A 12,912-nucleotide genomic window follows, 5' to 3' on the forward strand; every position below is an offset into this window, starting at 1 on the left:
AACGTTCCAAACCTCCGAACCCTCAGCAGCAACACAATGTATCAAATTAAATAAATATCAAACTAAACACATAACATGTACTGCCCTGCTCATATCAATTCAAATGCACACAGTAACAAGAAAGCAAGTACCTTACGGTCCAATTTCTCCAACTTCCGACTGTAATTTTTTTTTGCAATCTTTTACTTCTGGGTTGGATTTTTTTTCTCTCTATTTAAGTTAACATTAATAGCAAACATTGTCAGCTTTTGCTTGCACCATATTCACTTTGTTTATTGGAGCTCGGGTAATTGTGTCGCGGTTTGATGACGTGCGGCGGCGGGAATATTCGAGATTTGGCTAAAACTTTTGAGCCCGATTCGTCTAATTTGCATTTTTTTCTTCCGGAGATATCGAATTGGAGTCGGTAATTCAGGGGTGTGCTTTATATGTTATTTATGTCTGATCGTTATTGTCAGTTAAATCCTGTTTTTAACCGAGTTTTAGAGTCATAGAAACAGACCCTTCCGTGCAACCCGTCCATGCCGACCAGATATTCCAACCTAATCTAGTCCTACCTGTCAGCACTTGGCCCATATCCCTCTTCACCCTTCCTATTCAAATACCCATCCGGATGTCTTTTAAATGTTTCAATTGTACCAGCCTCCACCACTTCCTCTGGCAACTCATTCCATACACCTACCACCCTCTGTGTGAAAAAGTTGCCCCTTACATCCCTTTTAAATCTTTTCCCTCTCACACTAAACCTATGCCCTGTAGCTCTGGATTCCCTCACCCCAGGGAAAATACTTTGTCTCTTTACCCTATCCATGCCCCTCGTGATTTTATAAACCTCTATAAGGTCATCCCTCAGCCTCAGATGCTCCAAGGAAAACAGCCCCAGCTTATTCAGCCTCTCCCTGTAGCTCAAATCCTCCAACTCTGGCAACATCTTTGAAATTTTTTTTTGTACCCTTTCACGTTTCACAACATTTATCCTATAGCAGGGAAGCCAGAATTCAACAGAGTACAGTATTCCAAAAGTGTCCCAATCAATATTCTGTGCAGCCACACTCCAAATCTCTGCCTCCCCAACTAAAACTTCATCAGGAGACCACAGCCTCCAGATTCATACTTTGTTCATGTTGCCATGTTGACTTCAGTAAAAAAAAAGCTATTTGTTGTCAAGCAGCAGCATAATTAATTGTGCTTTGCAGCAAGGCATTGTTTTATTCTGTAATCCAAATATAATGGCAGGTTTGTTCAGATGTAAAAAGTATTTCACAGATAACAAGGTGTCTGGCAAAACCCCTTCTGGCTCAACCAAGCCTAACAAATAGATTATGTCATTCCATGCATTTTTGTGGAGTCTTGTTATCTGTAAATTGACCATTATTCTGCTAACAACAGTGACTTCCCCTCAAAATACAATGCATTGGATAACAGCAACTTAAATTTATTTATTTATATGATGTTTTTGTTGTAATGTAACATCCTAAAGCATTGTACAGGACATTATAGAATAAAATGACATGTACATAAATTGATATTAAGTCAGAGGACAAATGTTTGGTCAGAGGAAAGTTTTAAATGCCTGAAAAGTGCAGCATGGTGGCTCAGTGATTAGCACATGCTCCCTCACAGCGTGAGGGACCTGGGTTTGATTCCAACCTCACGTGACTGTATGTGTGGAGTTTGCACGTTCTCCCTATGTGTGTGTGTGAGAGTTTCCTCCGAGTGCTCTGGTTTCCTCCCACATTTCAAGGATGTGCGGGTTAGGTGAAATGGTCATGCTAAACTGCCCTTAGAGTTCAGAAATGTGTAGATAGGTGCATTAGTCAGGAGAAATGTTGAGTAATAGGGTAGGGGAATGGGTCTGGGTTGGTTACTCTTCAGAGGGTCAGTGTGGAATAGTTGGACCAGATGGCCTGTTCTGAAAAGTGTGTTGCTGGAAAAGCACAGCAGGTCAGGCAACATCCAAGGAGCAGGAGAATCAACGTTTCGGGCATAAGCCCTTCTTCAGGAATATTTACAATCCCTACAGAGTGGATGATTCTATGATATTTTATGATATCTATGAAGTGAGGGATGGAAATTCAAAGCTCGGTGTGGGGGAATCGAGAGGCATGGTACTAAAGTTTGATCAATTAAAATTTGGTGTGCTTAAATCAAGAGCTTTGGATGAATTCAAGTTTCTAGAGAATGGAATATACAAGGCCAGCCAGGACTGCATTAGAATACGAAAGGCTTGTGATAACAAAAGCAAGAAAATGGGTTTTAGCAGCAGATGAGCTGAGATGGGTGATGTTACAGAGGAAATTTCTATTCAAGAAAAGAGGGAGACAGGAAGTAAAGAATTTTACGCCAGTTAGCCCAATACTTGACAAAGGGGCAGTGCTTTGAAGGCTTGTGATTTCAAATAAACCTGTTGGACTCTAACCTGGTGTTGTCAGACTTCTGACTTTGCCCACCCCAATCCAACACCGCCACCTGCACATCAAGCCCAATGCCTGTCTTTGGAAAAATCCTGGAATCCATTATTAAGGAAATTGTAGGAAATCAAAAAATTATGTTGATTCTGTTTGATTGTATTATGAAAGGAAAATTATGTTTAACAAATTTACTGAGTTCGTTAATGAGTAGGATAAAGAAGAACCAGTAGATGTGTCATGTTTAAATTTCCAAAATACATTTGGTAAAATGCTACACAAGGTAAAAGCTTAAGGTTTTGATGGTAATATCTTCACATGGATAAAGGATAGCTAACTTTTAGGAAACAGAAAGTGGATAGAAAGGTTATTTTTAGTTAAGTTGCAGAGTGCCATAGTGCTCAGAAATGGAATCTTACCTATTTATGACCTATATCAATGACTTTAATGAAAGTGTAGTAAAGGTAGATTTGCTGACAGTTCAAAAGTGAAGAAGAACATTATGAGGAGGATGCAACAAGCCTGCAGAAGGATTTTGATACATTTAGTAATTAGACAGATTGAGTTCATTGTAGAAAAATATGAGGTTTCCCACTTTGTTGGGAAAGATAGAAGAGACAAATAAAACTGCAGATGCTGGAATCCAAGATCGACAAGCTGGAGGCTGGAAGACAGCAGGCCAGACAGTGTCAGGAGATGGAGAAGTCAATGTTTCGGGTGTAATGCTTCCTCAGGAAAGATAGAATGTAGAATATTTAAATGGAGAGAGACTGAAGAATGCTGCGGTACAGAGGGATCTGGATGTTGTAGGTGATCATAAAAGTTAGCATGCAGGTACAATATTGAAAGTAATTAGGAAGGTCAGTGGAAGAAATAGGCTATAATACAATTAGTATGGGGTGTAAAAGAAGATAAGGTTTACTACATTGAACACTGCATCGGTGAGACTGCATCTGCAGTACTGAGTACAGTTTTGATTTTATTTAAGGAGTGATTTACTTGCTTTGGAAACAGTTCAGGAAGTCCATTTGATTGACTCCTGGAATGAAGGCATTGTCTTTGGAGGAAAGCATAACCAGGCTTGACCTAAACCAATTAGTTTTGAAAAATGCGAGGTGACATTTAGAACATAGATCATAGAACAATATAGCGCAGAACAGGCCCTTCGACCCTCAATGTTGCGCCAACCTGTGAACTAATCTAAGTCCATCACCCTAGACTATCCCATCAAAATCCATATGTTTATCCAAGGACTGTTTAAATGCCCCTAATGTGGCTGAGTTAATTACATTGGCAGGCAGGGCATTCCATGCCCTTACCACTCTGAGTGAAGAACCTGCCTCTGACATCTGTCTTAAATCTATCGCCCCTCAATTTGCGGCTTTGCCCCCTCGTACAAGCAGATGTCATCATCCTAGGAAACAGACTCTCTCTGTCCACCCTATCTAATCCTCTGATCATCTTGTATGTCTCTAATAAATTGCCTCTTAGCCTTTTTCTCTCCAATGAGAACAGACCCAAGTCCCTCAGCCTTTCCTCATAAGACAGTCGCTTCAGACCAGGCAACATCCTGGTAAATCTCCTCTGCAACTTTTCCAATGCTTTCATATCCTTCCTGTAATGGGGCGACCAGAACTGCACACAATACTCCAAGTGAGGCCGCACTAGCGTTCTGTACAGTTGCAGCATGACATCACGATTCCAGAACACAATCCCTCTACCAATAAAACCTAACACACTGTGTGCCTTCTTAACAGCATAAAAACCTAGGTAGCAACTTTCAGGGATCTATGTACATGGACACCAAGATCCCTCTGTACATCCACACTACCAAGGATCTTTCCATTGACCCAGTATTCTGCCTTCCTGGTATTCTTCCCAAAATGAATCACTTCACATTTATCTGCATTGAACTCTATTTGCCACCTCGCAGCCCAATTCTGCAGTTTATCCAAGTCCCCCTGCAACCTGCAACATTCTTCCACTACGTCCACCACTCCACCAACTTTTGTATCATCTGCAAACTTACTAACCCATCCTCCTAAGCCTGCGTCCAAGTCGTTTATAAAAATGACACACAGCAATGGTCCTAAAACAAATCCGTGAGGCACACCACTAGTAACCGGACTCCAGACTGAATATTTTCCATCAATCATCACCTGTTACCTTCTTTCAGAAAGTTAGTTTCTAATCCAAACTGCTAAATCACCTTCAATCCCATGCCTTCGCATTTTCTCCGGTCACCCACCATTGGAACCTTATCAAAGACTTTGCTGAAGTCCATGTACACCACATCAACTGCCCTACCCTCATCCACATGCTCGGTCACCTTCTCAAAAAACTCAATGAGGTTTGTGAGGCACGACCTGCCCTTGATGAATCCATGTTGACTATTTCCAATCAAATTGTTGCTTGCTAGATGATTAGAAATCCTATCTCTTATAATCCTTTCCAAAACTTTTCCTACAATAGAAGTAAGGCTCACTGGTCTATAATTATCTCTACTGCCCTTCTTGAACAGTGGCACAACATTTGCAATCCTCCAGTCCTCTGGTACTAAATCTGTAGACAATGACGACTCTAAGATGAGGACCAAAGACCTGGCTGTCTCCTTCCCAGCTTCCCAGATAATTCTCGGAAAAATCCCATCTGGCCCAGGAGATTTATCTACTTTCACACCTTTTAGAATTGATAACACCTCCTTACTAAGCTCAATCCTTTCAAATCTAATAGCCCATATCTCAGTCTTCACCTCTACAACATTATCCTTTTTGTGAGTGAAAAGTGCACGTTTTGCATCTCTCCGATCTCCACAGGGTCCACATACAACTTCCACTTCTGTCTTTGACAGGTCCTATTGCTACCCTAGTCATCCTTCTATTCCTCACATATCGATAGAAAGCTTTAGCGTTTGCACATTCTCCCCGTGTCTGCGTGGGTTTCCTCCAGGTGCTCCGGTTTCCTCCCACAGTCCAAAAATGTGCAGGTTAGGTGAATTGGCCATGCTAAATTGCCCATAGTGTTAGGGGCAGGGGTAAATGCAGGGGAATAAATCTGGGTGGGTTGCACTTCGGCGGGTCGGTGTGGACTTGTTGGGCCAAAGGGCCTGTTTCCACACTGTAAGTAATATAATCTAATCTTTATTCTAACTGTTAAAGACTGCTCATGTTCCCTCCTTGCTCTTCTTAACTCTCTCTTTAAATGCTCCCAGCTATTCTGTAACTCTCCATCGCCTCATCTGAACCATCTCACCTCAACATCACATAAGCCTCTTTCTTCTGCTTAACAAGAGATACAATTTCTTTAGTAAACCATGGTTCCCTTACCTTATCACTTCCTCCTTGCCTGACAGAGACACATAATATCTGTTCTTTAAACCAGTTCCACGTTTCAATTGTCCCCATCCCCTGCATTTTGCTGACTCATTCTGTGCCTCCTAAGACTTGCCTAATCGCATTATAATTGTCTTTCCCCCATCTATAACTCTTGCCTTGTGGCAGGTACCTCTCCCTTTCTGTCGCTAAACTAAACGTAACCAAATTATGGTTACTCTCTCCAAAGTGCTCACCTATCACAAAATCAAACATCTGGCCTGGTTCATTACCAAGTAGCAGATCCAGTGCGGCCTTCCCTTTTGTCGGCCTTTTGACATACTGTGTCAGGAAACCCTCCTGTACACATTGGACAAAAACTAATCCATCCAACATACTACAGTTATAACATTTCCAGTCAATGTTGGGGAAATTAAAAAGTTCCCCATAATGACCACCTTGTTCCAATCACTCCTGCCCAGAATCAATTTGCCAATCCTCACTTCCACATCCTTGGCACTTTGTGGAGGCCATAAAAAAACTCCCAGCAGTGTGACCTCTCCTCTCCTGTTTCTAACCTCAGCCCATAACACCCCAGTAGATATCCTCGTCAAAAGCTATTTCAGCCACCATTTCAGTCCTTGACTAACAAAGCCACACCTCCCCCCTTTTGCCACTTTCCTTGATCTTAATGAAGGATCTATACCCTGGAACCTGCAACATCCATTCCTGACCTTGCTCTTTCCATGTCTTAGTAAATTACCACAACATCGAAGTCCCAGGTACCTATCTATGCTGCAAGCTCACCTACTTTATTCTGGATACTCCTGGTGTTGAAGTAGACACACTTCAAACCAGCTTGCTATCTGCCAGCACACTCCTGTGACCATGAAATCCTGTCCATGTCCCCCTACTCTCATCCACCTGTGTACTGGAACCACAAGTTCCCACCCCCTGATGAGCTAGTTTAAATCCACCTGAATAGCACTAGCCAGTTTCCCATCCAGGATATTAGTACTCCCCTGGTTGAGGTGAATACCGTCCTGTTTGTAGAGGTCCCACCTTCCCTAGAATGAGTCCCAATTATCCATAATCCTGAAACCCCACCTCCTGCACCATCCATGCAGCCACGTGTTCAAGTGATATCTCTCCCTGTTCTTTGCCTCGCTCTCACGTGGCGCGGGGTAACAATTCCGAGATAACAACTCTGTTTGTTCTCACTCTCAGCTTCAACCCTAGCTCCCTGAAATCCTGCCTTACATCCCTATCCCTCTTTCTACCTATGTCATTGGTACCCCTGTGGACCACGACTTGGGGCTGGTCACGCTCTTTCAGCACCCCAAAGATATGATCCAAGACATCATGGACCATGGCACCTGGGAGGCTACACACCAACCATGAGTCTCTTTCGTTCCCAACAAACCTTCTATCTGACCCTCTCACTATTGGGTCCCCAATAACTAACACTCTCCTCCTTTCCCCGCTTCCCTTCTGTGCAACAGGGACAGACTTTGTGCCAGAGACCTGCATCCCTGTGCATGCCCCTGATAAGTTGTCCAAACAATATCCAGACAGTATACTTGTTTTTCAGGGGAATGACCACAGGGGATTCCTGCACTGACTGTTTTCTCCTCCTTCTAACAGTTACCCAGCTTTCTTTGTGTATAGGAGTAACTAAGCACAACTCTTTATCTATGCTGAAAATGTGTTGCTGGAAAAGCGCAGCAGGTCAGGCAGCATCCAAGGAACAGGAAATTCGATGTTTCAGGCGTAAGCCCTTCTAAGCACAACTCTTATCTATCACAGCCTCTGCCTCCCGAATGATCCGAAGTTCATCCAGCTCCTGCTCTAGTTGCCTAACACGGTCTTGGAGGAGCAAGAGTTGGGTGCACTTCCTGCAGATCTACTTGGATGGGACACTAATGGTGTCCCTCACCTCAAACATCACGCAGGAGGAACATTCCTCTCCCTGCACTGCCATCCCTGCTAGTCCCCTTATCAGAAAGTAAAGAAAAAAGAAGAGAAGCTTACCTGATATGTCCCTGCTGTATAAGGTTTGAGGAGGTGAATGGTGGGAGCCCCTATAAGGGTAGGGTCTTGGGTTTAGGAAACACTCACTTAAATAGCTGAGGGGAAAAAAAAGTCTTCCTTTCCCTGAAACCTCTGCTCCCCGAGGTGCTGCCGCCGCCGACGCTTGAGGTAAACTTTTATAGTTTTAAATCAGTGGCTCAGCTTTCTGACAGGCCCCTTATCCAAGCTCCCGCTCATCCTGCTGCTGGCAACTGAATTTGTGAAACATGTTGGAGAATAAGCAGGCTTGAATATTTCTGCTTGCTCGGCAGCACGGTTTCAGAATAATGACATTCTGTATGCAAGATCAGAAGATGATGGTTCATTATTACATTCAAGGCTGAGTTCGATTGGTATTTCATCTGTAAGGAAGTCAAGGGCATTGGGGAACAGAGAGGGAAAAAAAAGCTAAGATGGCAAATAGATCAATGATGAGCTTATTGAGTAGCAGAGCAAGCTTGAGCTGGCAAATGGTCTCTTCTTATGTAGGCGATCTCGGTGATCGCATGAATAGGTGATGTTTGGGATTTATTGGAGAAGTATTATTAGTAATAGATTTAGTTGAGATTTATTAGTAAAGTATCATACAAATTGAGTTTGCCCTTTTTATCAGTGATGTACATGCAATAGAATATAAATGACCATTCTGAATATCATGATTTTTGGAACCGTATATTTTAATCTGCAAATTATGAATGAGGCTCTTCTGAAATAAAAAATAAACTCATAAACAAGTCCGAACACAATGCTGAATTTTTCAAGATGAAATTTTTTTTCAGTCCCTCTTTAAAGTTTTAAATATTTATTGTACTTGCTATGCTATGTGGTTGAGGAGCTTGTGAACTTCTTTGGCACTTGGATTGAGAATATCCAATGAACTATCTCTGCTGCTTACTACAGTTTCCTCCATCCAACCTCTCCCAACTTCCTGCCACCTACATTAGCCCAAAACCTGCATCTTTCTCGACTTTATCTCCTGTATGTGGTAGCAACCCCAAATCTGCCCCACAACAAAGACTGCTTATTTCCATTTCAGTAGATTTTTATAATATTCCTTTGCAGGATTTAAGCATGGATGGCAGGGCCAACATTTGTTACTCATCCTTAATTAGCTTTGAGAAGCTGGTGGTGAGTTGCATTTATGCTGTGGTCCATCCGTTGTCGGTACACTGCAGTACTGTATAGAGGGGAGATTCATGATTTTATCCTACCAACAGTATGGTTATGGCACTATAGCTCCTAGTCAGCATGTTGTGTGGCTGAGAAGAGATCTTGCAGGTTGTAGTGTTTCCATGCACCTATGTTCCTATTCTTTTAGATGGTAGAACTCCTGAGTTTGAAAGGTGCTGTTGTAGTGCACCTTGTGTATGGTGGTAAAGAGAGTGAGTATTGAAGGTGGCCGATATAGGTACAAAACAAATGTACTGCTTTGCCCTGGATGGTATTCAATGTCTTAACTGTTGTCCATCCATCCATCCAGGCGGGCGGATGATATTCCAACACACTCCTGGCTTGTGCCTTGTAGATGGTGGAGACAGTAACTGAGATACTTGCTGCATAATTCCTAGGTTCTGACCTGCTCTTATAGTGACAGAATTTTATATGACTGGTCCAACTACCATCAGATTACATTCATCCATTTCTCCTTCTGACTCACTCCATCCTCTCCAGCCAACTATTCTCCTACTTCCTCCAATTATCTATCTTATCCATCTCATGCACCAACCCTCTCAGCTACATTTACCCACTGCATCCACTGACCCATCTCACTTACTTACCCAATTGCTGATTCACCCATTAATGAACATTCAGACTGGATTTCTAAATTCACCACATTGCAGATTGTCTTAAAAGGGAGGTTTGTATTTTCTCCACTGCACCTCTTTGCTGGTTTCTGCGTGGATTCCTGTGCTAAGTTCAAAATGATGCAGTGCAAGTCAGATGCTTTAGTCAGTCTTTAGTAAAATAATTGTTGAACGTATGTGCACATAATATTCCTGTTTGTTTATTTATGGCAGATAAAATTAAACCGCGCTGCAAGTGACCTGGTAACTAGAAAATATGAAGTAAAATGTCTTGCCGTGAGTTTGTTGTAAGTAAAACAAATTTACTTGCTTGTGTTCATTGATAAATTGAAATTCAGTTTAAAGTTTAAATTTTCCTTTAAAATTAACTTTTATCTGCTGTGGGCCAGTTGCAATATTTATTTGGCAGACCAGATTCCACTGTTTATTTCCCTCTGTTTGCTCACATTTGAATGCGTTTTCTTCAATTGTTATGAAATTTACAGAAACCCTTGTTACCTAGCAGTTCAAACAACAGATTTTTACTGCAAAGAACATTCATCATTTGAAGAGTCAACCTTTGTTTTTTTTTTAAATTCCAGGTGCTCTATACAAATCAAAAAACAAAAAAAGCAAAGAAATGGCATGATGGCATTTTAAGGACCAGTTCTTTTGGAAATAAGGTTTGTTCAGCAAACAGTGAAATACTATAATGTATATGCTGCGTCACATATAAGTACAAGGAATGTGTAGTTATGGCAGTTTAATTTTATTTCTGAGTATCTTGTTTTAATGCTTTGAAGTCTAATAGATTGAAAATTTTATTAGATTACTTACAGTGTGGAAACAGGCCCTTCGGCCCAACAAGTCCACGCCGAAGCGCACCTACCCAGACCCATTCCCCTACATTTACCCCTGCACCAAACACTATGGGCAATTTAGCATGGCCAATTCACCTAACCTGCACATTTTTGGACTGTGAGAGGAAACCAGAGCACCGGGAGAAAACCCACGCAGACACAGGGAGAATGTGCAAACTCCACACAGGGATCCGCTTGAGGCGGGAATTGAACCAGGGTCTCTGGCCCTGTGAGGCAGCAGTGCTAACCACTGTGCCACTGTGCCACCCAGTTTTATATTACTGATGATATGGATTTCATATTACACAAAAGATTTCATAAAAATAATGTGGCATGTAAAACATGATTTAATGTGGCATGTAAAACATGATTTACTGTGGTTGTCCATTTTCATTAATAACTATTTACTTTTTATGTCTTCCCCATTTTGTCTCTTCTGAAGTACCAATTCTCTCTGAGTTATACCTCTACAGTGTGGACCACCTTATGTTGCATCACTCAAGTAACTATCCTTCTTGTGTGACTCAATATTCATGGGACTTTTCAGTACAGGATGATCACCTGTAAGTCCACCGTTCAGACCATACTCTTCCAGCAGACATTGCTGGCTTGTGATCTCTAATGCCAGTTTGAGAATAGAACTGCCATTTTACTTGAGATCAATTAACTTACCACAAATAGTGAATTAAATGAAATGTTAACATTATCATCTGTGACATTATGAATTAATTCATCAGGGTGGTGTTGCTGGTCAGTAATTTCTCACTTAGTGTCATAGTTGTGCTCCTGAAAAGTGCACCTTTAAGAGAAACATTGTTAAGTGAATCAGATTTTCCCACAAGACCTGATGTGTAAACTGGAATTAGGTTCGTTACACATTTAGATATTTGCAGAGATTTCACCTTTGAACAAACTGACAGTGAGAATAGAATCATTACACAAGACAATGGTGCACAGAATTCAGGTACAGGATATTCAAACAAAATCTGATTGGACAAGAATCCTTCTTGTGTGACTAAATGTCACACAGGACACAGTGGCATGCTGGCTCAGTGGTTAGCACTGCTGCATTACAGTGCCAGGGCCCTGGGTTCGATTCCACCCTTGGGTGACTGCCTGTGTGGAGTTTGCGCATCCTCCCTGTGTCTGCGTGGGTTTCCTCTGGATGATCCAGTTTCCTCCCACAATCCAAAGAAATGCAGGTTAGATGAACTGGCCATTCTAAGTTGCCCATAGTGTTCAGGGATGTGTAGGTTAGGTGCATGAGTCAGGGGCAAATATAGGATAATAGGGTTGGGGATTGGGTCTGGGTGTTTTCTGTTTGGAGGGTCACTGTGGACTTGTTGGGCCAAAGGGCCTGTTTCCACACTGTAGGGATTCTAATTTCTAATTTCATTGAAAGAGACTGGAGAGAATGAATAGTCAAGAGAGTCGAGGCAACTGTGAAAGAAATGGAAAAAGAAGGGAGAATGACAGAGAGAGGATGTTTTTATAAGAATGGTATGAATATTATATTGAATGAATAGTTGGATATATTGTCCAGAATTGATGAGACAAATTGTGAATTAAAGTTATTGTTAGCATGTGTTGGACTCACTGTCAATGTGTTTATTTATGTCATGTCCTCAATGTGTTTTGGAATAGGAATCTTTGAGATGACTTTAGCAATACATTTAAATGGAAAATGATGTAATAGTGGAAGTCACTGTTAAATGGATGTATCTTCCTTATTGTGTCAACAACAGTGTAATGAAACAGTAACTGAATCAACACATAGTGATGAATCATTGATTCAGGCATGTGCTCATGCTTTCTGGACTTGTAGGAAGCCTGTTTGTGATTAAATATCCACTTTTATAGCTTCATGTTATAAATTATATGTATTTATTTTTTATATAGAGCACTCAAACTAAAACTGATTCCTTTGCATTAGAAACAAAAATGATACAATAATGCTTTAATCTTCAACAGAATGTGATCATTTATCATCGGCAATAATTTGATAGGACTGCAGTGCATCAATGTTGTTTTCAGGATTCTTTCAGTTCTGACACAATCTGAAATCTCAAAACAAAGGTGCAACAATGCATTTGTATGTGGTAAACAATGTTAGCAATAATTTGTTCAATGTCTTCAATCCAAATTGTCTTTGTTCTCTTGGTTAACTTCTGTTTTTGGTTGCTGGATAATTGTTTCATAAATTATCAATTCCCATAATTAGCAACGTTGAATTGGGGATCATGGAATCTTGGAGGGCAAGCAGAATTTTACATCTTTTCTCCTTTTGTGAACTTTCAGGCCACTTTGTATGATGATAAAGGGCTCTGTCTGGATCACCTATTTGTTAAATTTGAAGAGGTAAGTATATTTGTTGAATTTCATGGATGCGTTGTGACAATGGAATAATAGGCATGCACTTGATTTGCTTTTTCAAAAAAAGGCATTGTCATTACATCAAGGATTTTAGCATTGTTTGATA

The 12,912-nt window shown here is 41.2% G+C and overlaps 2 protein-coding genes across 2 annotated transcripts in view; one reads left to right on the plus strand and one right to left on the minus strand.

The window, feature by feature from the left end:
- larp7 (La ribonucleoprotein 7, transcriptional regulator) overlaps positions 1-309 on the minus strand; it is a 42,957-nt gene extending 42,648 nt beyond the window's left edge. The window contains exon 1 of the mRNA XM_060826579.1: positions 132-309. The gene's annotated coding sequence lies outside the window, so the exon portion shown is untranslated. The remainder of the gene's footprint in view (positions 1-131) is intronic.
- Positions 310-8,860: 8,551 nt separating this feature from the next.
- Positions 8,861-12,912, plus strand: part of LOC132817577 (protein ZGRF1-like) — an 85,925-nt gene continuing 81,873 nt past the window's right edge. Inside the window, exons 1-4 of the mRNA XM_060828116.1 lie at positions 8,861-8,917; positions 9,808-9,870; positions 10,176-10,256; positions 12,732-12,791. Of these exons, the coding sequence (XP_060684099.1) occupies positions 8,861-8,917; positions 9,808-9,870; positions 10,176-10,256; positions 12,732-12,791 (261 nt within the window). The remainder of the gene's footprint in view (positions 8,918-9,807; positions 9,871-10,175; positions 10,257-12,731; positions 12,792-12,912) is intronic.

The sequence above is a fragment of the Hemiscyllium ocellatum genome, chromosome 1 (assembly GCF_020745735.1).
Source record: "Hemiscyllium ocellatum isolate sHemOce1 chromosome 1, sHemOce1.pat.X.cur, whole genome shotgun sequence".
In the NCBI taxonomy this organism is placed as follows: Eukaryota; Metazoa; Chordata; class Chondrichthyes; order Orectolobiformes; family Hemiscylliidae; genus Hemiscyllium; species Hemiscyllium ocellatum.